Source organism: Fistularia commersonii, chromosome 27 (genome assembly GCF_037954325.1).
Source record: "Fistularia commersonii isolate RoL2024-O1a breed Wild chromosome 27, RoL_Fcom_v1.0, whole genome shotgun sequence".
In the NCBI taxonomy this organism is placed as follows: domain Eukaryota; kingdom Metazoa; phylum Chordata; class Actinopteri; order Syngnathiformes; family Fistulariidae; genus Fistularia; species Fistularia commersonii.
In genome coordinates this window covers 12,654,861-12,679,378 of record NC_141310.1, presented here as the reverse complement: position 1 = coordinate 12,679,378, position 24,518 = coordinate 12,654,861, and the positions used below count along the sequence as shown (strand labels likewise).

Below are 24,518 nucleotides of genomic sequence, written 5' to 3'. Positions count from 1 at the left end.
AAGTTAAACCCAGAAAAATCCAGCATCCACCCCCTCCCCCGCCTTATTTGTTCCTGTGAGATTTTTTTTTCCTTCATATTTTGTTTTAAACCATGGTTACTCAAAAAGAATCGCCAAAAGTCATTTGACAGCTGTCCCTATTGGGACGCCTGCTCGATTCTCGCGGTATTTTTGGTTTATGCAAAGCTGCCGGAGGATTATTCTACCCAAACAAATTCAGAGATAAGGAGCACACGACTTAATGTTTTTTTTTTTTTTTTTTTAACTTTCACAATTAAATATTGATCATGATATTCAAACAAAGCAAAAAAAAAAAATTATGCAGACTCTTGGGTTCGTGTAGGTATTTCGGCGAGGGCGGGACTCGTTCACTCCCTCCACTCAGGACAACATAATATCTCAGGGATTTTGTGAAAGAACATTTGAACAGGTGTGAACTTGTAGACTTTGCTCTGTCTATTCTGAATTGTTGTGAAGCAGCAGCTAGAATTCAAACCGTCTGCGCACTGTCGGCCTGCAGTGTCGCTCGGTTCGCCATGAAATTTTACAAGTGTCGGGCAGGGCCGTCCTTCTCCTTGCAAGCGGCAGCACAGCAGGAAGCCCCAACCGTGTGTGTTTCCAGCGAGATATTTGTGTTTACGCCTGCCGTCGTCCTGACGGAGTCTTCGTTGATTATTAACCGCGAACCCGCGGCGGCTAATGGGAACGAGCCAAACAGGGCTGGTCATCAAACAGGTGGCATTCTGGAAACTGTAAATAATATTCCCATGCAGTCCATGTGATTCCATCCTCTCATCTGGGTCTTTCCCCGACGTTTTTTTTTTTTTTTTTTTTTTTGTTTGTTTCCAGTGTGGAGCTCCAGATGCACAGTCACCTGACTGTGACTGTCCGCCACCGTCATACATGTTTAATCACGCAACTCTGGGAGATCGTTTGTCCGGAAAGGAATTTTTTTTTTCCGGGATAAACGCCAAGCGTGTTGTGCAGCGTCTTGACGGAATCCGTCACTTTGGTCGGTGTCGGATGATTAAAAACAAGCGAAATCTGTCATTCTGTCCGCGGCCTCCCTCTCCCGTCTGCAGCGAGTGCAGCTGAAATGCTGATATCCAGCTTGTTTCCTCCCAGTTTTCCCAGCTTCCTCCCTCTTCATTCCTTCATACCTCCAGAGTCTCACTTCATATTTTCCCTCTCTCTCTCTTTCACTTTAATTTTCCTCGCCGTTTTTCTTCCCTCGCCTTCGGCCGCACCGCAGTGGATCCGTGCAACAAATTGTCGCAGGTGTAGAAATTCACCGAACCGTAGCTCGATATTAGGAGGTAAAAAAACAAAACAAAACGACAACAAAGAAAACAACTTAAAACAGATATTGAACCTGTGAACGGTCGTCACTGTACTGGAACGACAAACTGATTAACTCACGGGGGAAAAAGCAGATATTCCAAACCAATTTCACGGAGAACGTTGTGACATATGTTTTTAGTAGCTTAGACGTTATGAATGATCAAATAACTGATTAGATAATAGTTCCTAACTATTCCGGACATCTAAATAACTGAATTATAGAAGGATAAAGATTCTTTTTTAAAATTATTTCACCGTACAGATGTTGTAAACAGGGTTTAAGATCAGTTAATTCCCTTACAGAGGACATATATTAATCTTTGCCTTAAAAAAATGTCCCAAATCCAAATGTCAAACGTTGCAGATTCACAGAACATTGTTGAAAAACAGTTTGTATGCGCGCGAACAGTGCGACGACAAATGCGCGGTAAGCTTTCATGAAACTGTTGCTAATCCCCGCTGAAATGTTCACCTCGTTCACATGTCCAGCATATGCAAAGGTCCTGGATTTTGTTTTTTTTTTTTTTTTCTTTTTTCAACGTCTCTGATCCTTATTCCCGCAACATTTACGCCCATTCACGTACTTTCCTCCCGTCTCGAAAAACAGCGGGAGCCCGCTAGCTCCGCGGGACATTAGTTTAGCTTTACGAATTAGAAATGGCTGTTGGACCAATAACACTCATCGACATTTACTGGGCCATTTGCTTCAGTAACACTGAAATATGAGCCGCCACTGATGTCTCTACGTTGTCTACAGTTCCAAATGTGCAGCGTTGGCATCTTTTATTAGCACTTGTAGCATGTGGCTTCGCCAATGGGGTTTCCTTTTGTCTTTTTTTTTTTTTTTTTTTTTTCTTACCCCTTAATCACCCGGCTCATTAGCAAAGTATTTCCAAAGCGCACTCCAGCTGTTTTCTTTTTCCGCCTTCACCAGCACCTGCCATCTTTACAGAGCTAACAGAGCGAGGGAGAACCGCGGCCCTGACAGAAAGACAAGCACAGTGAGGGGAGCTACCGCACTGCAGGTGTGTGTGTGTGTGTGTGTGTGTGTGTGTGTGAACCAGAGCAGTGGGTAGAGGTGCTATTGATAGCGTGGAAAATGAGTATTGAACCTATCAAGTATTCAGACTTTATGTCTTCAAAAAAAAAAAAAGAAAGCAAAACAAACCCCGACAGTCTTGACAGAATTAATCACAAGCGTATCTGAGCTGAGACCAGCTGGAAAACTGCAAAAGTGGAACAAAAAAAACTCCCAAGATCAAACTTACGGTTCTGGTGTGGTTGCGTCATCAAACCCAACGAGATGCTCCGCCTGCGTAGGTTTCCTTGCCGAGGCTCCTTTCAGATGAACGGCAGGAAAATCACAAGTGAAGTTGCTAACAAGAAGGAGCAACAGTCGTTTCCTGACGTTTTTTGTTTTTTTAAACCTTTGCTCATTTATTTATGGCTTTATTAGACTTATAAATATCATACAGAAAGGCCTGAGGGTCAATATTGGATTTGAGAAATATCATAGCGCTCAAGCTAATAAGAACTATTGTCAGTTTTGTCAAAGGGTGTCGCAACACGAGGAATGTTTTCGCGGGAATGGTCATTCTTGCATTGGATTTTCCCCCTCCGAACGAAGTTTGATATGATTTTAAGATCAAATACATGGATTTCTAATCTCGGGATCTTATGCAAGGCCGTTGCTTTCTCACATATCGGTGGTATTTTGTTAAAGTCTCCAGGCCTTGATTTTGAATGCATCGTCCGGATGATGTAAAATGTAATATATTTGCTCAGTTTTTAATCCTCATTTCCATTCTCACTTCCTTCTGTAAACACTTCATTAATTGGGCACTTCCTTTTAAATCTCATTTCATATTCAAATAGATCACACAGAATTTTAAAAAGTGCTGATGTGCTAATTTATGCACATTTTGATGGGGTCTATTCCCGCCGATTTAAGGTTTCTCTTGTCGGTTTACAGTCGTCACTTCAAGCTATTTGTTGATTAGTGGCAGCACATTTCTCATTTCTAGTCATTAACTGTAAGGAAAGCGCTTCAATTTGGCAAACAAGTGGGTTGAGCAACTCCGTGGCCCCCTGCGGTGATGCGATGCATGAAACAGCCCCTGCCTGGTTGTTGTTTCTTTATTTATTCCAACAGACTGCACTGAAAATGCAAGAGGATGTAGGATTATCGGTCTAACGTGACATTTGCCAATGAATGCCGTCATGTTTAATGTCGTATGTTTGCCCGCGACCTTCCTGACGTTCCGCGACCTTGAAAGAATGCAAAACTAGAATAACTGGGAGACGTTCAAGAGTCTAACCAGCTGTGAAAACAGGAAAGGTCGCGGTTGAGTGCTGTCCGTCCTTTGCCCATCGTTTCAAATTGAATGCTTTGATAGTCGGTGCACCTGCAGTCGTTTTTTTTAAATCGATTTCGACCAGTTGAATCGCCAGCGGCCTTTTCTTTATTTTCTCCTCCGACCGAAAACCAAATGATAGGTCAAATAGGTCCACGGGACTCATTTGCCACATTGTTTGTTGAAGGAAAAACAAGTCAAACGCAGATTTCTCTTCATCTAAATAGGGGATGGTAAGTTTTTCTGTTTCCTGATTGAATTGCACTTTGGTCTGCCTAAAATGATTTGCAAGCACAGCAGGGTTGAAGACGTGTTTCTTTGAAATAACACAGCGACATGCAAAATAATTCCTTCGCAGGCGCTCTTTTCAAATCAGATATTTCGATGCCCTTTTAAATATTTTCACAAAATAAGCCTCAGGACTGTTTATATTCCTTCTTGCACGTGGGGTTTTATTTCTTGAGATCACAAACCCTGGCACGTCGTGTCATGCGAAGCCACGGAGAAACGTTGGAACAGACAGATTATATTTTGTTCCCTTGGAGCAACGGCTCGATAAGAGACCCGTTTCACGAGATTACGTAACATTATCGCGATATAGGCAAGTAGGATTAATCCGATAAGCGGTGCCAAGGGCCAACGTGCTCCGCGGGCGGGGGCAGCGACAGGGACCCGAGGAGGCGGAGCTCCAGATGGCGTCCTACGGCCGCTCCACCCACTCTGGGATTTGTGTTAGAAACAGTCGTCCCTAAAGATACCGATTTAATTTGTTCCAAAAGAATCAAGATTTTTAATTATCATCGTGCAGTCGCAGTGTAAGTTTGCAATGAGAGCTCCTGGTTCAGAGCATGTACAGGTTTCTTTATAAAAAATAAAGAGACAAGTTCTTTCCATTGTGGCCAGTTATCGTAACGTAAATGATTTTCCTCCCATTTAAAAAAAGGAAACAAACGGATTAGAACAAAGATATAAAATGATGCCACACAAGAGATGTGTGTAACGTAGGTTTGTTTGTTTGTTTGTTTAGAAGTTTATTAGGACAGTGCACAAATACATAAAGCACAGATGTTTGTACCAGGTTATAGCTCATAGCTAATTTCCATCTGTAGTCCTGGACAATACAAATATAAACTGTATAAAATAGACCATATATATAAAATATACAGATAAGCAGTAAAATAACTATACAAATTATAATAATTTTAGTGGCCGGGGGATACTGGAAGCTGCGTGGCGTTCTTCACGGTGAGAACGGCGAGCGCAGCCAATTCAGAAGCTGCGGTGGCGTCATCGAGGGTAATACAGTGCAGGGAGCTCGCTTGGCGCAAACCCTGCAAATTTCACATTTTGATTTGCTTGCTCTCATATTTTTACCAGGATTTTTTTTTCATATGTCAAGGATAAAATTTGCTGGAATCACGCTTTGTATCTTAAACAAATCATATAGAAAGTGGCTCGTATCTTAAGGGGAAATGATGCAAATATATGAAATTCATCGGGTTCGTTATTTTTTCAGTCCTTCGTTATTGAAATGGTAAACAACGGGAGATATCGGGATTTTAAAAAAAGCGCAGGAAGCACGTGGATTGAAATTTTAAAATACACAAGATCTCCTAGACGGAATCAAGCATCCTATCAAACATTTCATTCATGTCTTCAAGACAGTTTTCATTCGAAAAACCAAAAGAATGGGGGCTTCAGAGAGCCGGTGATTTTGTGTTAGGACTGTGTGTGTGTGTGTGTGTGTGTGGTTTTTTGTTGAGCAGCTCCTAAGTTTCACTTACCCGAAAGTGAAACCTAATGTTTCTCCAATGGAGGCTGAATGTTAGGTAGTTTGTACGGAGTAAAAGAGATTAGCCGTTTACGGCAGCGTGCGATCAGCCCATCATTGAAACCCGACAGTCGACACGATCAAGAAGCTTCTCTTTCCATTGAGACAAAAAAAAAAAAACAATTTGAGAACTGGGAATGAGAAGATGAGAGAAAAATCAATGAAGGGAGGATTTTTTTTCCTTCATATAATCATTCTGTGGGCCGTAAAAATTTCAAGACTATTGTGGAAGTAGGGTAATGTAGTTTTCCCAGCGTTGTAGGCGACATAATTTCATATGCACAGCCGGGGAAGCACCTGGAAGGTATAATAAAGATGCTCACGTGCAATGATCATGTTGGAGGGCTGGTAAATGACGAGATTAAGAATAATTTTTCTCCTATTTCCCGCAGCACTTTGCTGTCGTCAGTTTTTTTTCTTCCATTTTTGAAAAACTGCTGAACAGAGAATCGGTTTGTAAATAACAGAAAGTTGCTAAGTGACCTGTCACCCTATCAACATATTAGAAGTAGTGTTTTATACAGTGGTGTATTTCATGTTTAATATGCAGTGTTTTCTAAAGCAATGATACAGTTTCTACAGACACACTTAAAACAGGAGATAAGAATGAATTTCCTTGTCAGGACTGAAAAGCGCTGATGCTGTCAAACTAGATCTGCAGTCAGTGCAAGGATGCAGAATGAAAAAGCAACAACCTGCTCGTCTTAAAGTCCACGTGACAAAGCCATGTGACCCAACGCCGGCCATCGTCAGACCAAAACAACCCCGGCCGTGTCATATTTCTCTTCAGAAAGCTGCATGGTATCACCCGTCATGGAAAAGTTGGCTTTGTCATAAGGAAAATGACAGGATTTAGTGAATTATCCTGCTTGTTTTTGCCTCAATATGCAAAATATCTATCCAATTTTATACCCGGTCTTCTGATATCCGGATTACAATCTCCACAATTGTGGAATAAAAAGCAACCGTCACGTCTTTTCATTGCTGACACCGAAAATAGCAAATCAATGGCCGCCACTGAAACACCACATCGGCCCTTTATTCACTGGAATAGATTTTACGATAAACATCCATTCGACAGATAACGTGTGTGTGTGTGTGTGTGTGTGTGTGTGTGTGTGTGTTAGCTATGTTGCTCAGTTGTGTGATACAGTTAGCTGGACTGGCTGTCAGTGATATGATGTTTTTCAGCTTCCCCCAGCTTCCAGGTCCTCAACCCTTCTATTCAGTGCATTCTGTGCATGCATACCTAGCTGCACGTGGAGAGACAATGGCTGCATATGCATCCTCCCCCCGTGCACGCTCATTCCAAAGAGGGCTGCGGCCTTGGAGCGAAAAAAAAAAAAAAAATCTTCTCCCCCATAAAACTTCAACCTTACTCAATTTTGCCGCAGTGCATTCCGGCGGCGTCCGTCGCCAATCACACACCAGGATGTTTTTCTGTTTTTCAGCGCATATCCGATGACACAAACAATCGAGGAGCAACATTTACGTGGCTATTTTTCCAGCGTCTGATAGTTTTTTTTTTGTTTTTTTTTTTCCCATTCTACCGGAAGTAGTAATGATAGCCTCAGGCTTCGGGAAAAGATGGTTTCTTTTCTCCGAGCCCCCCCCCCGGTTTGCAAACTTCATCCGCATTTCGGCCGAGTCGACTCCCCCCCCCGTTGCGATTCCAAGGTCAGCGGGTGGTTCTTCAGCTCACGTGCTATGTAATCATCTGCGGCGACCCCTGAAGGGAAAAAAAAAAAAAGATGGCATGTAATCATCAGACTAAAAAGACACACACACGCAGACGTTTTCATTTTATTTTAGATTTCGAACGGTATTATTTTAAAAAAATGTATCTTTGGCCCCCCCGCGGAACCCGCCGGAGTCTCCAGATTGCTTTCGACGGCCTTTTGGACTGAAATCCTTCTGCATTCTGGCGCTCCTGCTATTTTAAGATGCAAAAAAAAAAAATATTATTGCTGAGGTCGAGTCAACTTTGACGGCTGTCAGGTGTAGACAGTAGTGTCAGCGAGTGCATACACACACACACACACACACAGTCAATCACAGCCTCTCCGTGTTTGAGAATGCAAGTGTGTGTCTTGTCCAATGTTTCGCTTCCTCCCTGATTGTTTTGCATGGAGCTGAAGCCTGTGATTACGCCGGGTCTAAGCGGTGCATGTGTACGTGTGTTTGTGTCTGTATATTTGTCCACCCACAGCGACTCTGTGTATGTAGATAGTGAAAAGGTCAGCGCATGTGGGCAGAGCAACCTGTTCCAAGGACAAATGCGGTAGCCGGGCCCTTGCCGAGCCGGTCCCTCGCAAAGTGCAGCTCCGGCAGCGACATTACGCTTCACCACAGTGGCGGTTCTGGTTTTGCTTTTCTGCTCCGCAACTGAAGTTCTTCCAAAGAAAGAAGAAGTTATTTACTACTGTGTCGTCTCTCTTAAGGGAAGTTGAATCCCACGCTCTGTGTAGCGACCGTTCCAAACCCCATAAAATCCTGCACTCGCTGACTCCCCCCCCCCCTTTTTTTTTTACTAACTGCACATTTGGCCGCGTAGAAACTCAAACGTGAAGCCAAATGAAGATTTAAACCAGTCAGACACAACATATTAGTCCAACCAATATTTATCCATTCACTATCTATACTGTTTACCCTTCACTCAGGGTCGCGGTGGTGCTGGACGAGAGGCCGGGTTCACCCCGGACCTTATAGAGATAAACAACCGTTCACTCTCATTCAGTCATCTGGACAATTTAGAGTCTCCGGTGAACCTCCTGCGTGGTTTTGGACTGCGGGAGGAACCCGGAGGAACCCCATGCAGACGTGCGAACACCCCCTTCGGATTAGAGCCCGGGACCCTGCGACCGCCGCGCCACCGTGTCCTATTCTGGTTTATTAAAGAAAATTACATAAAGACTTCAGTTAGTCTTGTAGATTCTGTTCTGCTTTTTCTTTTTTCTTTTTTTTTTTTTCCAAAAAGGGAGTTTCATTTACAGAGAAAGATAACTTGTTTTTGGCAGCAACCTCTGCTTGGATTCCAAACCAGGTCCTGCTTGGTACCGAAGGCACCCGCCGCCGCTTACCTTAAGCTTTATCAGATTGATTTGTTTTTTTGGCCAACTGACGCAGAAGTAGGTAGAAGTAGGTAGTGAGTAGAATTAGACGGACTGAACGTCGGGCAGGGAACCCCAACCCCCTGCTCGCTGCAAGATCTGAGAACAACTTTATTTATTTATCCCGAAGGAAATTGTTGTGCCAGAGTTTCAAGTAAAAACATAACAGTAATGGATACTAGTAGGAAGGAGGAAGAATAAGAAATACAATGAAATATAAATTAAATTAAATTCTGATGTATCTGATGTATATTATGATGGATGCTCATTTTCTGTTCAGCTGATTTTAAATTGGGTGTTGCGGTATAATAAATTGCTCTTTTATTTTTTTCATTCATTTCAACATTGTCAGGTAAAGTTAGATCATTTTCCTCTCAGTTATTTCTTAATTTTGTTATCATGCTACTTTTATCCATAAATCTTGGAATTGTTATAACAAATCATCTTTTTTTTTTACTCTCAAATTTCTAGGTTGTGCTTTCCTGAGTCCACATTTATTTTTTACCCTTTTTTTTTCTTAGCTCTTACATTACTTCTTCCTTATTTTTAAGGTAATCTGCTTATTCATAAAGCCAGCCTAACAGATTGAGCTTTATTATGGTTTCTTAAATGAAATAAATGGAAGCATTCAGGCGAAAAATAGAGTCCGAATGCGTCGCAAAAAAAAAAAACAACCGTGTTTTTATCGGACCGATAGAAGCCGTACGTGAGATTTCCCCGGCCTCTCCTCGCATCGCCGTCCGCGATGCGCCTCAGCTCTGGGCGTCTGTATGTAAACACACCAAAAGAGAGCAGCGATTATCTCCGTCCTGTCAGTGTGACACCGTGTCCGCCATCTGTAGCGAGGACGGTCGGAGGCAGCGCCTTGGCAGCCTTCGCGTCGCCCTCTTCCTCTGCCGCTGACACGCCAGCCAGCCAAACCCGACCGGTCTTCCCCGCCACAGTGTGTGGAAACGGACCGGCGAAATCTCAGCGGCGAATAATGACTCACTGGAGCGTTGTATATGTTCTCGTCACGTCCGTCTTTATCCTTATCGGCGTGTTATTCCTCTGTTGTAAGGCTTACGGCCTTTTCTTTTTTTTTTTTCCACCCCCAGAGTCTTAGCGGGATTAGAGGGTAAAATACTCTTAGGGCTTCCAGGACAGGTTTTTGTTGTCATTCATGGTCGTGCAAGCACCCGTCCTTCTGCTGTGTGTTCAAACCAGGGCGGGCCCAAATACCACACACACACACACACACCCTCCTGTGTCGACATGAAGAAAAGTGATCGCGTTAGTGATTTTAAGATCAATCCCCTTTTCTAGGGCGTGAGATCGGCGCCGCGCACACCACATTTGATGTCAAATGAAACGGGGTTTCTGGATCCGCCCCTGCACCTGGCCGGCGGGCTGCAAAACACCGCGGAAAAGGCCTTCGGCGAATTCACTGATTATTCTCTCTTCATTTTTTTATGGCGCCCGCGCTCGAGTGTGAAGGAATTACCGAGTATTCGGACAAATGCGCGTGTTTTCGGGAGGATTTTCTTTGGAGGGACTTGCTCTGGAAGACCACCTTGCCGCTGCAGCCACCGGAGCCAAACCTCCCACAAGCCCTGTTAGTTGTCTGCTCTTTGTAAAGCGACCCCAGACAGCAGTTTGGGAATTCGTCCTTGATATCTCCCTTTTTTTCCCCCCCGACAACAAAAAAACAAAAACAATCATCGGAATCGGCAGTCCTCTCGCCTTAAAAGGAATCCGAAATGTAACGATTTGACTTCCACCTGAACTTTGTGTGCGGTGTGCTGTCCAAATGGAAATTATGATTACGGTTTAATTCTCCGCTTTTCCACAAAAAGCACCGTTCCATCTGATAGCAGCAGTTATAAATGGTAAAATGCTTCATGGACATTCTTGGAACCGTAAACCATTTTCCCCGCGGTGTGTGTTTCTCCGCACGCTTCCTTACGTGTCCGAGTGTTACTTCAATCGTTTCCTCCCCTGCTTGTCGTCGCTCAGGTTGCATGAAGAGATAAGCGACTTCTACGAGTACATCTCGCCGCGGCCGGAGGAGGAGAAGATGAGGCTGGAGGTGGTGGACAGAATCAAGGGCGTCATCCACAACCTGTGGCCGAGCGCCGAGGTGAGCACGCCGTCTTTAACATCTCGCGCCTGCCGTTCTGGACCGACCAGGAAAAAAAAAAAAAAACAAGCCGCTCTCAGACCCGTGGGAATTCATCTCCGTTTGTGTTGCCATGGTTACACCAACCTCGTCTCCATCATCTCACATTAAGAAGTCCAAGCTGTTGGACACGTGTCTATTTTACCCCGGTCGGTCTCAGCCCATTCGCATCCAGCTTATTTATGTTCATGTTTATCATTGCTTTCGTCGTTTTGGTCGTCTATTTTCACTCTTTCAGTTTTTTTTTTTCCTTTCTTTTTTTTTTCCCCATTTTTATCCCTGTTGCTGTTGTTCTCTCTGCTGTCTATTTATTTGTGGATGTCTTTTGCTATTTTCTAATTATCTCTATATTTGTATTCAAATTTATTGACACTATAACTGTTACGCTGCGCTGACAAAAGAACTTACCCTATCAGGATCAATAAAGTTTATCTTATCTCATCCACAAAGTTAACGTGAGGGTGCAGCAGCAACCTGCTAACTAATTTCCAAGCATATTTCAACCAGTAAGGAATGAAAAATACAACCCAAACTAGCATTATAATAGAAATAAATAGCATGAGTGTGATGGTTGGTATTAAAGTAATAAGAAATGTTGTGTGTGGCAGTTTTTATTGATTTGTTTTATTGTAAAAGGAGTCCCTTTGATATATTTGACAGGGGAAAACTAACCAAGCTTGGTTTTTATCCAAAAAAAAAAAAAAAAAAGATTCATTGAATCGTCGCGGGTGAATTCCTCATCCTGCATCTTCTGGCTTCACCGAGAGGTGTGTGGAACGTCAACGTCTTATACGGTTGACAGAATGAGGCGCTCCAATGGACGATCGCAAAAAGGCTTTTATTTCATTTATTTATTTTTTCCAAATCCGCTTTCTTTGCGCCCCGTCCCGTCCCGTCCCGAAACCGTTTCACACGTTTCTAGTTTTTCCCCATTCACGTTGTTGATTTTCTGTTTTGTGCAAAAGCGAAATGGGCCAATTAAAGCGGGCTTCTGGAACAACGCCTCGCAACACTCGGAGAAAAGCCGACGGCGGGGTGCGAGAACACCTCGGCTGCTACCCTTCGTCGCTCGAGTGGAAAGAATAGCGAGCGCTGGCACGGGTTTGTTTGTGCACTTTGAGCTCAGACTATTTTTAGTACAAAGGCCTCGGTAATTTATGGCGCTAAGCAGCCACACGTACTATAAAAGAGGCTGCATTTGATAGCAAACTAATGGCCGGGCCTTTCTGTGAGCCTCGTCACGTTTGTTACCGTCGCCTTGCGGCGAGGCGAGGCTCCCGCTGATAGCGCCGCACCCTCCGGAGTTCGTCCGCTCGCAGATTAGCTGCACCCAAATTAGGGTTGGCTGCACCGGTCCATCCCCGGCTAGCCTAGCTCGGGTAGCCTGGTCGCCCCCTCGGTGCGACGCTAGCTCGGCTGATCTCTTAAGATCCCTCGATGTCCGCCGATTAGCGGCCAAGCCTTTTAAAGCGGCTGCGCTCCGGGACGTTTTTTTTTTTTTTTTTTTTTTTTTTGTTGTTTGCTCTCGTCACACCCGCGCTTACTTTTCGACTTCATGGACGTTTTTCACAACCACCAGTTGAGTCATTCGAAAACACTGTTCTGCAATCGTCTCGGCCCCCGTCGGCCACTTGACCGGGCCGTAAACCGGAGTTTATGCTGTAAGGTTGACTCGGGGTGACGGGGGGTTGGGTGTTTGGCAGCGTCCAGGCTTAAATCTATTTCTGCCGCTCAGCGAAGGTTTAAAAGGCGGAAGGTCCGAGTTATTTCAATCAGCGCTGTAGTGCGCAGATTAAGAGATCAGCGGCTTAGAGGGCTATTTTGTGTGTCAACACGCCGCTAATTTTGCTTCCCACAACTGCAGATTTCCTCATCAATGCAACGCTAAGCAACACGTATGCGCTCGACCGATCGGGAAGACGGATTTCGCACACTTTGTCGAGCCTGAAATATGCTGGTGTTTTACCGCACCTGTGCCGGATCCCCGGCTTCTCGTTGCCTCGGCTGGATTAGACTAATAGCTTTTGTGCAACACGGATGCAGGTTTTTTTATTTTTACTTTGAGTGAAAGTCAGCGTGGAGCCAGTGAATATTTGTAGCTTCTGTTTATCATCTGTCATATTTTAGCACAGCTTAGTTATTCCTTAACTGTGATAAAGTTACTTATTACATCGAGAGGCTATGAAAGAAAAAAGTTTTCAAACACTTGTTACCCTCAAAATAATCAAACATGAGCTGAATAATCGGAACTTAAATTATTTAAATGCCAATTTCAGGGTTTGTGAACACTCTGAAAATTCAGAGTATTTATTGTAATATGGACAGTGTTTACATGTACAATGATTTTTTTTATTTTGCTGTCTACAGGGAAGCCAGAAAGGTAGATAAAACAAAACATTAAATAATAAACATCAGAGATTACCCTTTAAATATCAAGGCACTCAGGAAAAGTCAGGAAAAATATGCTGAAATATGATATGTTATGAAACCCAATTTAAGCAAAGAGTAATAAAAAAAAATGTAAAGATATTGCACAACAAATCTGTGAGAAATCAGCCGTAAAATGAGCTTGAGGAAAAACCAGGGACGAATCCGAAATAAACCCCCTCCCCATTCCAATCAATAAAACGATATATTCAAAGGTCAGACCTCTCACTCTGTGCTAGTTTTCCTGCATAAAAACTAAATAAAGCGCTCCATTTTCTGTTGATTAAACTCACTCGATGTTTTCCCTGTTACAGATACAGACACAAAAAGCACTGCGTTGTAATGAATAAGGAGGGCAAATAAAAAAAAAACAAAACGCTCGTAACCTTATAATTACGTCTCATTTCCGCAGGTCCAAGTGTTCGGGAGCTTCAGCACCGGCCTGTACCTGCCAACGAGGTGAGTCTGATTTCGCGAGCCGAGGGAAGGAGTCAAGGTAAAGCTTGTGACCGTGACCGAGGCTCGTCACACACACTTAACACACTTACTGAGTCTCGCCAGAAAATGGTCGTTCACTTTGGGAGGGACGGGGCGGTTAATTAATTTTAGAGCCCCCTCTTTCTTTCTGTCAGAAGATTAATTCTGAGAGCGTGCTGACACACAACGTTTTTTTCTGAACACACAACAAAGGACACACACACACACACACACACGTCACATGGCTTTCATGGACTCTTTAAACTTTGCCCGGCACTGTATTATGACTAAGCTGTGTTTGTGTGTCTGTGTGGGGTTGTGTGCATGTCGGTGGGTGGAGTGTGTGTGTGTTTTCCTGGAATGTTTTATTTATTTTATTTATCTATTTTCTTTATATACATATATATTTTGTTTTAAATGTATTTGTTTTCATTGAAAGGTAGAGTTAGTTGCTCTGGTTAGAGCTTGTTGCTCTTCCAACCTGACTGCCAAACACAACTCCCTCCTTCAGAAGCTCCGGTCATGCCGACCGTCTTTTTTTTTTTTTTTTTTTCTGGAGCGAGGGTTTAATTTTATACGCCATTATAAGTTAACCTCAAAGCTGCGCACGTCACTGGTTACGCAGGTGAAACATGCAGGGCTGGCAGGAAACAATTAAAATTCGAGTTAATGTTTGATTTCTTTAAAAAAAAGGGGTCAAGATCGTGAAAACTCCTAATGCTGGAATGTTTGAGATTTGTAAGCGACGGCGGACTTACATCACGCCGCCGGCAACCGGAGAGCGTGCACACAAGGTGCAGCCGCAGGAGCCCAGATGTCCGGAGGAACTCCGTCCAAAAGGCCACATCTGGTCTCCTACTTTTTTGCGCCGGCTGCCACAACTGTAGCACGACAACAGCCCGGAGACTCTTCTACCGTGGGAGACGCGGGGCCGAACGCCGCTGATGCAACCGACGCAAAATGCGCAGAAAAATGTACAGAAAAATGTGCAAAAATCAACTGGTTTGAATTCAGGAGCAGCGCCCGTAGCTAACTGATAATACATGATGCTAGCCAAAAAAAAAAAAAAAAAAAACGCGCAGGCTTCACGAACACACCGTCGCCTCGGATCTGTCGCCTTCAGGGCCTTCGCCCCCGTCGTATGACGCGATTCACGGGCGTTGTTCTACCGCCGCCGCCGGAAAATGAAAAGAAAACAAACCATAGGCTTCTGCTTTATCCGACACGTAAGTCAGAATAGACTTGACCGTGATCCTGCCAAGGGAGCGGCCTTCTGAAATGCAGCTAATAAACAGATTACTGGAGCTGTCAGCGCGCGGTATTAGTCATTTCTACAAATAATATTCGGGGACTCCGAGCACATCTTGTAACACATTAACCCCCCGACGTAGTCCATCCCTGTCCCAGTGTTGCTAGGAAGAGGATGTGTAATAGATCCGTGGGCGAGGAAGAGTCACCACGGGAGAGTCCCCTCCCCCCCCCCTCCTCCGCCTGCGATTGGCTGACGAGTCCGCGGCTCGGACCAATGGCGCCGCTCCGTCCGCAGAGCCGCGGTTGACGCGAATATTGGATTTTTCTTTGTCACGCGCACCCAGACACACAGCGCACAGATGTCAGCCAGATATTTGATGGATTTTAAATCGCACCTTAAACTTATAACGTGGATGTTTGTTTTGTGTGTGTGTGTGTGTGTGTGTGTGTGTGTGTGTGTTGGGGGTTATATGAGCAGTACATTTGTACACACGGCACAGCACAGTCATTTCCTTTCACACACACACACACACTTACACACACACACACGTTCTCTGGCTTCTATTTGCTCTGATTGTCCACAAGAGGGGAGTAACGTCCTCATGTCGATGAAAGGTCTTGTACCACGACATTTTAGATGTATAAAAATATGAATGATAAAAACACGAACGTTTAGATGTTGTGCTATCTGTGTTTATCGATGAGCTTTTCAGTTTGTATATTTTCATATGTATTCATCAGAAGGAATGGAAACGCTATTAATCTGCTCAAGCCTCCTGGTTTTGATGTATTTTTAAGTTAGAAAAATGTACGTAAAAACAACAAATAATGTATGAAAGATAATCATACACAATCTTAGGAGAATGTAAAGAAATAAGCTGGTTTTTATACGCTTCGTATTTGCCTTGAGGTGATTAGTTTAGCTGGCTAGCTTGCGGCTAACTCCTATCTCAGCTCGTATCACGAAGCAAAAACTCAACTGCCAGCTCGAATCTCGGAAAACTCCTCAGTCGATGCACTCGCAAGAAAAGTTTCCGCTGTGCTCGGCGGCGTCACGTCGGCAAGGTTGATTTAGCATTGACGGACTCTACGTCTCCCCAGTGACATCGACCTGGTGGTCTTCGGCAAGTGGGAGACCCTCCCGCTGTGGACGCTGGAGGAGGCGCTCCGGAAAAAGAACGTCGCGGACGAGAACTCCATCAAAGTCCTGGACAAGGCCACGGTAAGCCCGGCGGAGATGTTTACGTCCAGGCGAGTCACGGACCCCGCACTTCATCACGGTCTGGTTTTGTTTTAAATCCTGTATTATTTTCATACTGCGCGTAAGACGGCCATTTTCCTTTCCGTTTACGTTCCATTGATTCGGGGAGGATTACAACTAAGCTTTTTCTCTTTGCGTCCCCGCTTTCTCTTTTGTTGCGGATTTTAAAGAGCCCATTAAATCTTCTGCCGAAGGAGTTTAGCGGCGGATTAGATCGATGCCGAAAAAGCGGGAGGGCCTGTTTATGATTGTTGTTTCACAATCGGCTTACGTTGTTGTCACTGGAATATTTACAAACGCCGGGAACCTCCCTTCGCCTCCTTGCCGTCGGCGGCCTCCGGTCACGAGTGTGTGTGTGTGTGTGTGCTTCCCTCGGCAGGTTCCCATCATCAAACTGACGGACTCCTTCACCGACGTGAAGGTGGACATCAGCTTCAACGTGAAGAGCGGCGTCAAAGCGGCTCGCCTCATCAAGGAATTCAAAGAGGTGCCCGGCAGCGTTTCAAACCCGTTAAACAAAACTGTACATTTTGATTTAGATTTTCTCCATATGAATAAGACAGGTACATATACCACATGAAAAAAAATAAAATAAATCCACTCCATGTAGGTAATCTAAAAACTCTTTGGGTCTAACCTTATTGTTTATGTAAAGACATGGTAGGAGCCCATCATTTAGTAAAAATAAGCTTCTAAAGTCTTAATGAATATGCGATTTGCTCCATCTGATAAACGTCCCATACTTTTTGGGATCCATACACAAAATGTCGGGGATCCGGTTTTAACCACCTGATAGTTATGATGTTAAATGCTGCTGTGAGCAATATGTTTAGGAGGTATTTTTGCATCCTTTCTGTTTCCACCCGTAGAGGTCGCTCCTAATAATGCAGTTGTAGGCGTTTGTGGAATGTCCTGATTGAAGACCGTTTGAGGGCGTCAAAAACCTCCTTCCAAAATAAGCTTAGTTTGGGGCAAAGCCAAAATATGTGTGTGGTTTGCAGTATCTTGACCGCAATTCCTCCAGCAAGACACGACACATCCCATCTTAGCTATTATTTCTGGCGTTCAGAAAAACCTAATAATAAATTTTCCTCTCGAATCCTGGGAGTTTGAATTTGCGGTCCTAAAAAACTGTTTTTAAATTTGACAAAAACAGGAAATATTCTCATGTTCTGTTCGCATCAGGTGTATATTTTTACATGCTTTCAGAAGGAAGAGTGAGGTTATTGTATGTATGTAAATAACAGTGTGTGTTTCCCTGCAGAAATACCCCGTTCTGCCTTACCTGGTCCTGGTGCTGAAGCAGTTCCTCCTGCAGAGGGACCTCAACGAGGTTTTCACCGGAGGCATCGGCTCCTACAGTCTGTTCCTCATGGCTGTGAGCTTCCTGCAGGTCAGACGCCTCCCTGTGCCGCGTTCGCTCCCCTGGAAGGCAGAAAACAAACGGAGTGGCGGTGTTTGGAGCTGGCAATAACGCGGCGCTCTGATCTTCTTCCAGCTCCACTACAGGGAGGACGTGTGCAGTCCAAACATCAACATCGGCGTGCTGCTCATTGAATTTTTCGAGCTCTACGGCCGCCACTTCAACTACCTGAAAACAGGCATCAGGATAAAAGACGGAGGCTGCTACGTCGCCAAAGAGGAGGTCCAGAAGAACATGATGGACGGCTACAGGCCCTCCATGCTCTACATAGAAGACCCGCTGCAGCCGGGTAGGGCTTCCCGTCCGGCTCGGAAGAAAACGCGACTCAGAAAGTTTCGGCGGCGCCGAGTCGCGCTAACTTTCGTCCGGTGTCCCGGCAGATAACGACGTCGGCCGGAGCTCGTACGGCGCCATGCAGGTGAAGCAGGCGTTCGACTACGCCTACGTGGTGCTCAGCCACGCCGTCTCGCCCATCGCCAAGTACTACCCCAACAACGAGACGGAGAGGTGAGCGGCTCTTCGTCCAGGAGAGCCACTTTTCACGAATACAATCCGATTCGGGTCGGAAACCCGCCGGCTGTAACAGGCAAAGTACAACACTGTATGTAAGGTTGTTTGTGCGGGATTATACATATACAGACAGGCTCAACACATCCTCCACCTGCGGCGTTTTGTGATTCCCACACTATCTCCCATACATTTAATATACAAACAACATAATAAGTTCCGAAAATTAAAGTACCCTAATTTCGGACGATTGAGCGCACCTGAATATAAGCCACACTGGCTAGCGGATTCGCTATCTTGGTCTTCCTCCTGCGCACTAAACCCATTAAAGTCGTCTTCTTTGGTGTTGAAATTGAACGCCCTCAGAATTTCACGGTGATTTCATCGGTCCGGTGTGACGAGGCAAGATGTTTTTTTGCGATATGAAGCCCGAAAAAATCCATAAATGAGCCACGTTGTTGTTTTAGCCGCAGTGTTCAAAGCATGTGGAAACAGTAGCAGCTTATAGTCGGGAAATTTATAACGAAAGTGTCGTTCCATCTTCCTGGCACTCAACAAATTCCTCAAATTTTAAATTACTAGTTTAAAAGGAAAGCGGACGGATACGTCGACACGGATATGTCATCCATACAAGGAAGACGGCTGTGTTTACATTCGCCGGTTGTACGCCGTATTGGATCACGCCACATTTGCTTGTAGTTGTTAGCGTTTTTTTTTTTTAAACTTAGCGCAAGTCTTTTTTATCTTATTTTTTAATTTCACTGTAGTGTTTTAATGTCCTAGATGATGATCGTGACCACTATGTTAGCCTAGGTGAGTGACAAAGGTACTCAGGAGGAAATAATCACGCTGTAGGAACGCAATTCCGATGTTAGTGGGACTCAAGCAAATTGGTCAGAAAACAACTTTTTTCACATGTAAAAATAATCCACGCCTAAAGTTCATGACAATCACGTAAGAATTCGGTTTAATGCGTCGGGCTAGCTCTCTTCTGCGGCCCGACCGCCTTCGCCTGGTTAACTCGATTAGGTTTTTGGTGAATCTCCCGAGTCGCTGGATGAATCTGGCTCCAGATCAGGTTAATCCGGCCCCACGCCGGCTCTCGCACCTGTTCACCGCACGACGGCGCCGGGCTCGGCTCAAACATCAGCGCGCCGATGGTTTTCAGGCGCGGGTCCACGTCGATGAACACGCCTAGGATATCAGCAGTCATGAGAAAAGACGTGAACTGTGATCGGAGCGAAGGACGGATCCGGTGTATCTCGTGTTGCTGAATTTTGAATTTTCACGTCAAGCTGATTTTGGGTAATTGCTCAGCCCTGTTTAGCGGTTAGCCGTCACAATTGAATTATTCTTTTTGTGTTTCTGCGTGCGCCCGCGGCCGGTGAGGGTTGAAATATCCGTTCTCGGCCGCCGTTGGGGAAAAATGCCGTTTTGGGGCCGGCGTTCCCGTCAGGTGGACGCCGCGCTCTTCCCCACGCTGGAAATAAAAGGGTTCTGCTTCGGCCAGAGTTTTAAACACTGACGAATGTCTTTTCCTGTCCGTCCGCCGCAGCATCCTGGGCCGAATAATCCGTGTGACTCAGGAGGTGGATGATTACAGGGAGTGGATCAGAAAGAACTGGGGCAGCCCGTCTCAGAATGAACTACAGCTCAACAGTACGCTCTTTATTTATTCCAACGATGACGTACGTTTTGAAATGTCCAGACTCCGCCGAGGAGCGGATCGGGTCTCAAGTCGGCCTTTTCCCGTCTCCGCAGGAAACGACGTCGCGCTGTTCGAGTCCCAGCAGCTCGACGAATGCAACAACAACATCCCCGACGACGACGTCGTGATCGTGCCGTCGACCCCTCACAGCAAAACCTCCTCCAACTCCTCCTCTCCATCCCAGTCGCTGCGCTCCTCGTCCCCCTCCTCGTCCCTGACCCCTTCAGCCTCGTCCTCCAGCTGCAGCGATGCGGTCCGTCCCCGAAAACTCGCCAGAAATAACCGGGAAAAGTTGGCAGATTTTTTTTGACGTTTCCCCCCCCCGTCTTTCCCCAGGACTCAGACGGCACGCCGTGCAAAACGGCCAAGCAGCAGCAGTCCAGCCGGGGCTCCAGCAGCCACCGGGAGAAGACCGCCGTCGTCGCCAACCACAGAACACAGAACCACGCTTCCAGCACTCCAGCCGGAGGAAACAAGGGAGGAAAGGTGTGTCTAACAGCAGAGCCCTGATCATCGCTGGCTTAAAAGATCATGAATAATACACTGCTCAAAAAAATAGAGGGAACACTTAAAAAACACATCCTAGATCTAAACGAATGAAATATTCTTATGAAATACTTTGCTCTTTACACAGTTGAATGTGCTGACAACAAAAGCACATAAAAATGATCAATGGAAATCAATTGTATCAACCCATGGAGGTCTGGATTAGGAATCACACTCAAAATTAAAGTGTAAAAACAAACTCCAGGCGGATCCAGCTTTGATGTAATGTCCTTAAAACAAGTCCAAATGAATCTGTGCAGCTTCCTGAGTGGACACTATGATTTCACACAAGTGGGATTGACTTGGAGTTACATTGTGTTGTTCAAGTGTTCCCTTTATTTTTTGGAGCAGTATAGAAGCGAAGATATATTTTATCAGCGATAAAGGGATGATTTATTGATCCGGAAAAAAAGGCAACTTTCTTTTTAAAAGGTGCCTCAGGTTGAATCAGAAATGAGTTTTCTCCCCCGTTTTTCGTTGTATTTTAATTCTTATTGTGCTTCTGCATCTAAATTTTTCTCTCTTTACTGTATACCTTGCTGCTAATGGCTGTTTAATTTCCCACGGGGGATTAATAAGAGTCATCCATCTATCGATCGATCGATCCAAACCCCCTCCCCGGTGACTTGACGGTGTGTTCTGCGCTCCACCTCAGGGCCGGATGTCTCGCTCCCACCACAAGAGCGGCCACCACGGGCAGCAGAGCTCCTCCTCCAGCAACAAAAGTCACCAGAGCAACAAGCCACACCACCAGGGCAACAGCAAGAAGAGGAAAAATGTGCGAGACTCTACACAGGAAGACCTCTGCAGATAGGGGTGACCTTACCCGTCCCCTTGTCCCCCCAAAACCCCGTCCCTGTCCTGTCCTCCTTCTGCTGCCAGACTCCAACCTCGGGCGGTTGTTAGTAGTACTGAGACTTCTACAGCATCTGTCTGTCTGTCAGGCTTTTCGACAGCAATTTCTAGCTGGGGGAGAGAAAAAAAAAAAAGAACAAAAAAAAAAAACAACAACAAAAAAAAAACAAAACAGTCGTAGGCATTGTGGTCTAATTTCTCAGACCCGAACTGAACCCTGAAAAGGATAGATGCGTATTTGCTTCCCACAGCTTCTTCTAGGAGCGGGTCCCCCACCCTTCACAGCCAGCACCTGCAGAAGATGTCTCTCGCGCCTCCTGCTGCACAGGAATAGAAAATCGGCCGGCATCTTGGAAATCTACTCTGGAGCAATACCAGGAACTGCTGGCTGTAACTTTTCACCGAGGAAAATAAGATGGGACGTAAAAAAGAAAAACTTTATTTAAAAAAAAAAAACAAAAAAAAAGACAAAAAAAGGAAAACGGCTTAAAATGTACAAAAATGTCGAACAAACATATACACAGATTTTTTTTTTAAAAAGTTTGCATTGCGTTTGTAAGACAGTGGCTTACAAATCCAATCAGCGAGAGTGGGATATAACTTATGCATGACTTTTTTTTTTTTTGTTGGTTGATTTAATTTTTTTTTTTCCTGTTGATTCAATCTGTTTTGTTATGTCTAAACAGGTTATACAAAGATTTGTACAAAAAAAAAAACAAACAAAGCATAAGGAAAAACAAACAAAACAAACAAAAAAAAAAAAGCTAAAAAAAAAAAAACAGTAAGAGGAAATCGTTTCATATGATCTTTTTACGAAATATACTGATTGATGATATGTAAACATACACATACTGTACCCGCAGCTTTTTGGGTCCTATTGCCAACACCAATCATCAGCATCTTCTTTTACTTCCGGTTTCTCTCTCTCTCTATTTTCTCTCTCTCTTTCTCTTTCAAGTGTTTTAATAGCGTTAACGTTTAGCCCTCGGTGAGCCCAGCGCTCACGCACATCCCTATAGACGACCGGGCGGAGCGCCACGCTCCCCGCCCCTCTCCCGGCCCGATAGCACAGCCACACCAGTGTAGGGGCTTTAAGACGACAGGTTAAAATTAACGAAAAGCTCGATCACGGTTTTATTGAGAAGAAGAAGAAAAAAAAAAAAATGTTAAAAAAAAAAAAAAAATCCTACACTTGAAAAAAAAAATTGTGTTAACAATACAACTGTGGGTGATCATCTGTTCCTATGGTAATTTACCTATTACGAAAATCATTTGTATTTGTTAAATGTATTTATTTTTTTATTAATTATATGGACATAGTATGGATATATGTATTATTAACCCTTTGAGCCTATATCTTGAAATAGGGTAAATTTATGGGCGGTGGGAACAGGTTTATTCAGGTACAGCTAAATGCCACCTATATTATTACATCATTGGATTTTTTTCCTTTTTCTATATTCTTTTTTTTTTTTTTTTTTTCCAGCGACAGTTGAGTGACCAAGTAAGTTTGGAAAGGTTTTGAGAGATCATTTTACAATTCGCGATGAGAATGTTGTTTTAAATATGTGGCTGGTCTACTTGCGTAAGAAGGGAGATTTATTTTTTATTTTGTAAATTATAGAAAGACGGTAAATCAATCCCCCACTTTTGCCCTCCTGCCCCAGACCCTCTGGCATTGCAGTACACCAACTAACCTGTAGATGGAGGCATTGCTCCAAGTCTGGATCTTCACAGTTTTGAGCTTGTATGACTGCATTTGAGTAAATTGGTTTATCTCAGCAGGGGGGGAAAAAAAGGAGAAACACACCAAAGCACACAACAGACCCTGTCATTACTGTCATTACTATCTTAAATACCTAACTCTGCCCAAAACAAATCACGCACAGGAATACAAATAGTCAGCAATAAACACGCATACACCACGACGCTACCCTGCGGTAACGAGGAGAACATGCTTATCCACGAGAAATGTTTTCTCTGTTGTGTTTCTGACAGAAAAGCACATCCATACGATCATGTACGGCCTGTTGAATTCGGCTTGCAAACACGGAGGCGTCCTGCCGCGCAGCGCCAGTTTTAGTGGGTTGAATGCAGTTTATAAAGGCTCCTTCTTGTGATGGACGGACATTGGGAGACAGTGCTAGATTAGATGTATATGCATATATATATATATATATATATATATATATATATATATGTGCGTGTGTGTCTAAATATACATGTGTGTGTGTGTCTATGTAAACACACACACACTCACACTCACAAGAGAGGGACTGCTCATTGAATATTCATAAGGAATGTGTTATCAGACCGTGTTTAGGCATTCACCGATCACCGAACAGATTTCTGTCTTGTGGATAGGAATGACCGGTCCCCCCCCCCCCCCCCCCCCCCGCCGGCGCTGATCCAAATCTTGCACCAATAAAAGTAAAAAGTAAAAAAAAGCCGTGCCATCTGAATGTCCACTGACCATCTTTCCTCACCGCAGGAAGGCTTCTAACCCAACTGTACCATCTCTGCAGCTATTACGATTCATGCAATAAAACAAAAACAAAACAAAACAAAAAAAAAAAAAGAAACAAAAACCGTAAAAGCCCAAGTGTGTTGTCGTTCATTTGACTCCCGAGGTGTTGCACAGCAGGGGTCACTGTGGACTTTTCATCGGAAGAAGGATATTTGAAGAAAGAAATGCAGTATGAATGCTTTATCCATTTGGCAAAATAGAAGTGCACCTGTATATTATTACTGGTACATGTTACTGACTTTTTTTTCCATTTCAATTGCACATGCTAGTTTAAACAGATCACAAAAATACCACTTCATGATCCAGTGTTTTGCTCTTCGTTAAGCATATGACTGGCTGAGTGGAAGGACCAGAACTGGCCATTTGAGACCCCTGTTTTTTCTTTTAATTGATTACATTTATTGAACTGAACATGCAGTGGATTCTAAGAACAGTGTTGACTGAGCACTACAAGGACCCGCTGTAAAAGAAACAAAAAAATGTCTGAAATTTCAAAGTGGCACTTGTATATTTAATTTTGTAATTTAAAATATGTATTTTGTCTTTAACATCAAATATACAGGACAACCCTTTAAACGGTATAACAGTATATTGAGGAGAGGTGTAGTTTTAGATGGCAGTTTGAAACCCCTCATTTGAATTTGATCCCATTTTATTTTATTTTGTTGTATTGTGTTTTTATTTTATCTAATTGATGAGGAACTGCAGTGAAAGGGGGGGTGGTAGGCGCGTGGGCGTGTAT

The 24,518-nt window shown here is 44.1% G+C and overlaps 1 protein-coding gene across 1 annotated transcript in view; it reads left to right on the top strand.

The window, feature by feature from the left end:
• tent4b (terminal nucleotidyltransferase 4B) overlaps positions 1-23,845 on the top strand; it is a 34,466-nt gene extending 10,621 nt beyond the window's left edge. Inside the window, exons 2-12 of the mRNA XM_086174928.1 lie at positions 10,632-10,755; positions 13,634-13,680; positions 16,051-16,171; positions 16,590-16,697; positions 17,475-17,603; positions 17,709-17,922; positions 18,014-18,140; positions 19,696-19,799; positions 19,902-20,101; positions 20,185-20,334; positions 21,050-23,845. Coding sequence (XP_086031054.1) covers positions 10,632-10,755; positions 13,634-13,680; positions 16,051-16,171; positions 16,590-16,697; positions 17,475-17,603; positions 17,709-17,922; positions 18,014-18,140; positions 19,696-19,799; positions 19,902-20,101; positions 20,185-20,334; positions 21,050-21,208 — 1,483 coding nt within the window. The 3' untranslated portion in view covers positions 21,209-23,845. The remainder of the gene's footprint in view (positions 1-10,631; positions 10,756-13,633; positions 13,681-16,050; positions 16,172-16,589; positions 16,698-17,474; positions 17,604-17,708; positions 17,923-18,013; positions 18,141-19,695; positions 19,800-19,901; positions 20,102-20,184; positions 20,335-21,049) is intronic.
• The last annotated feature ends 673 nt before the right edge of the window (positions 23,846-24,518 follow it).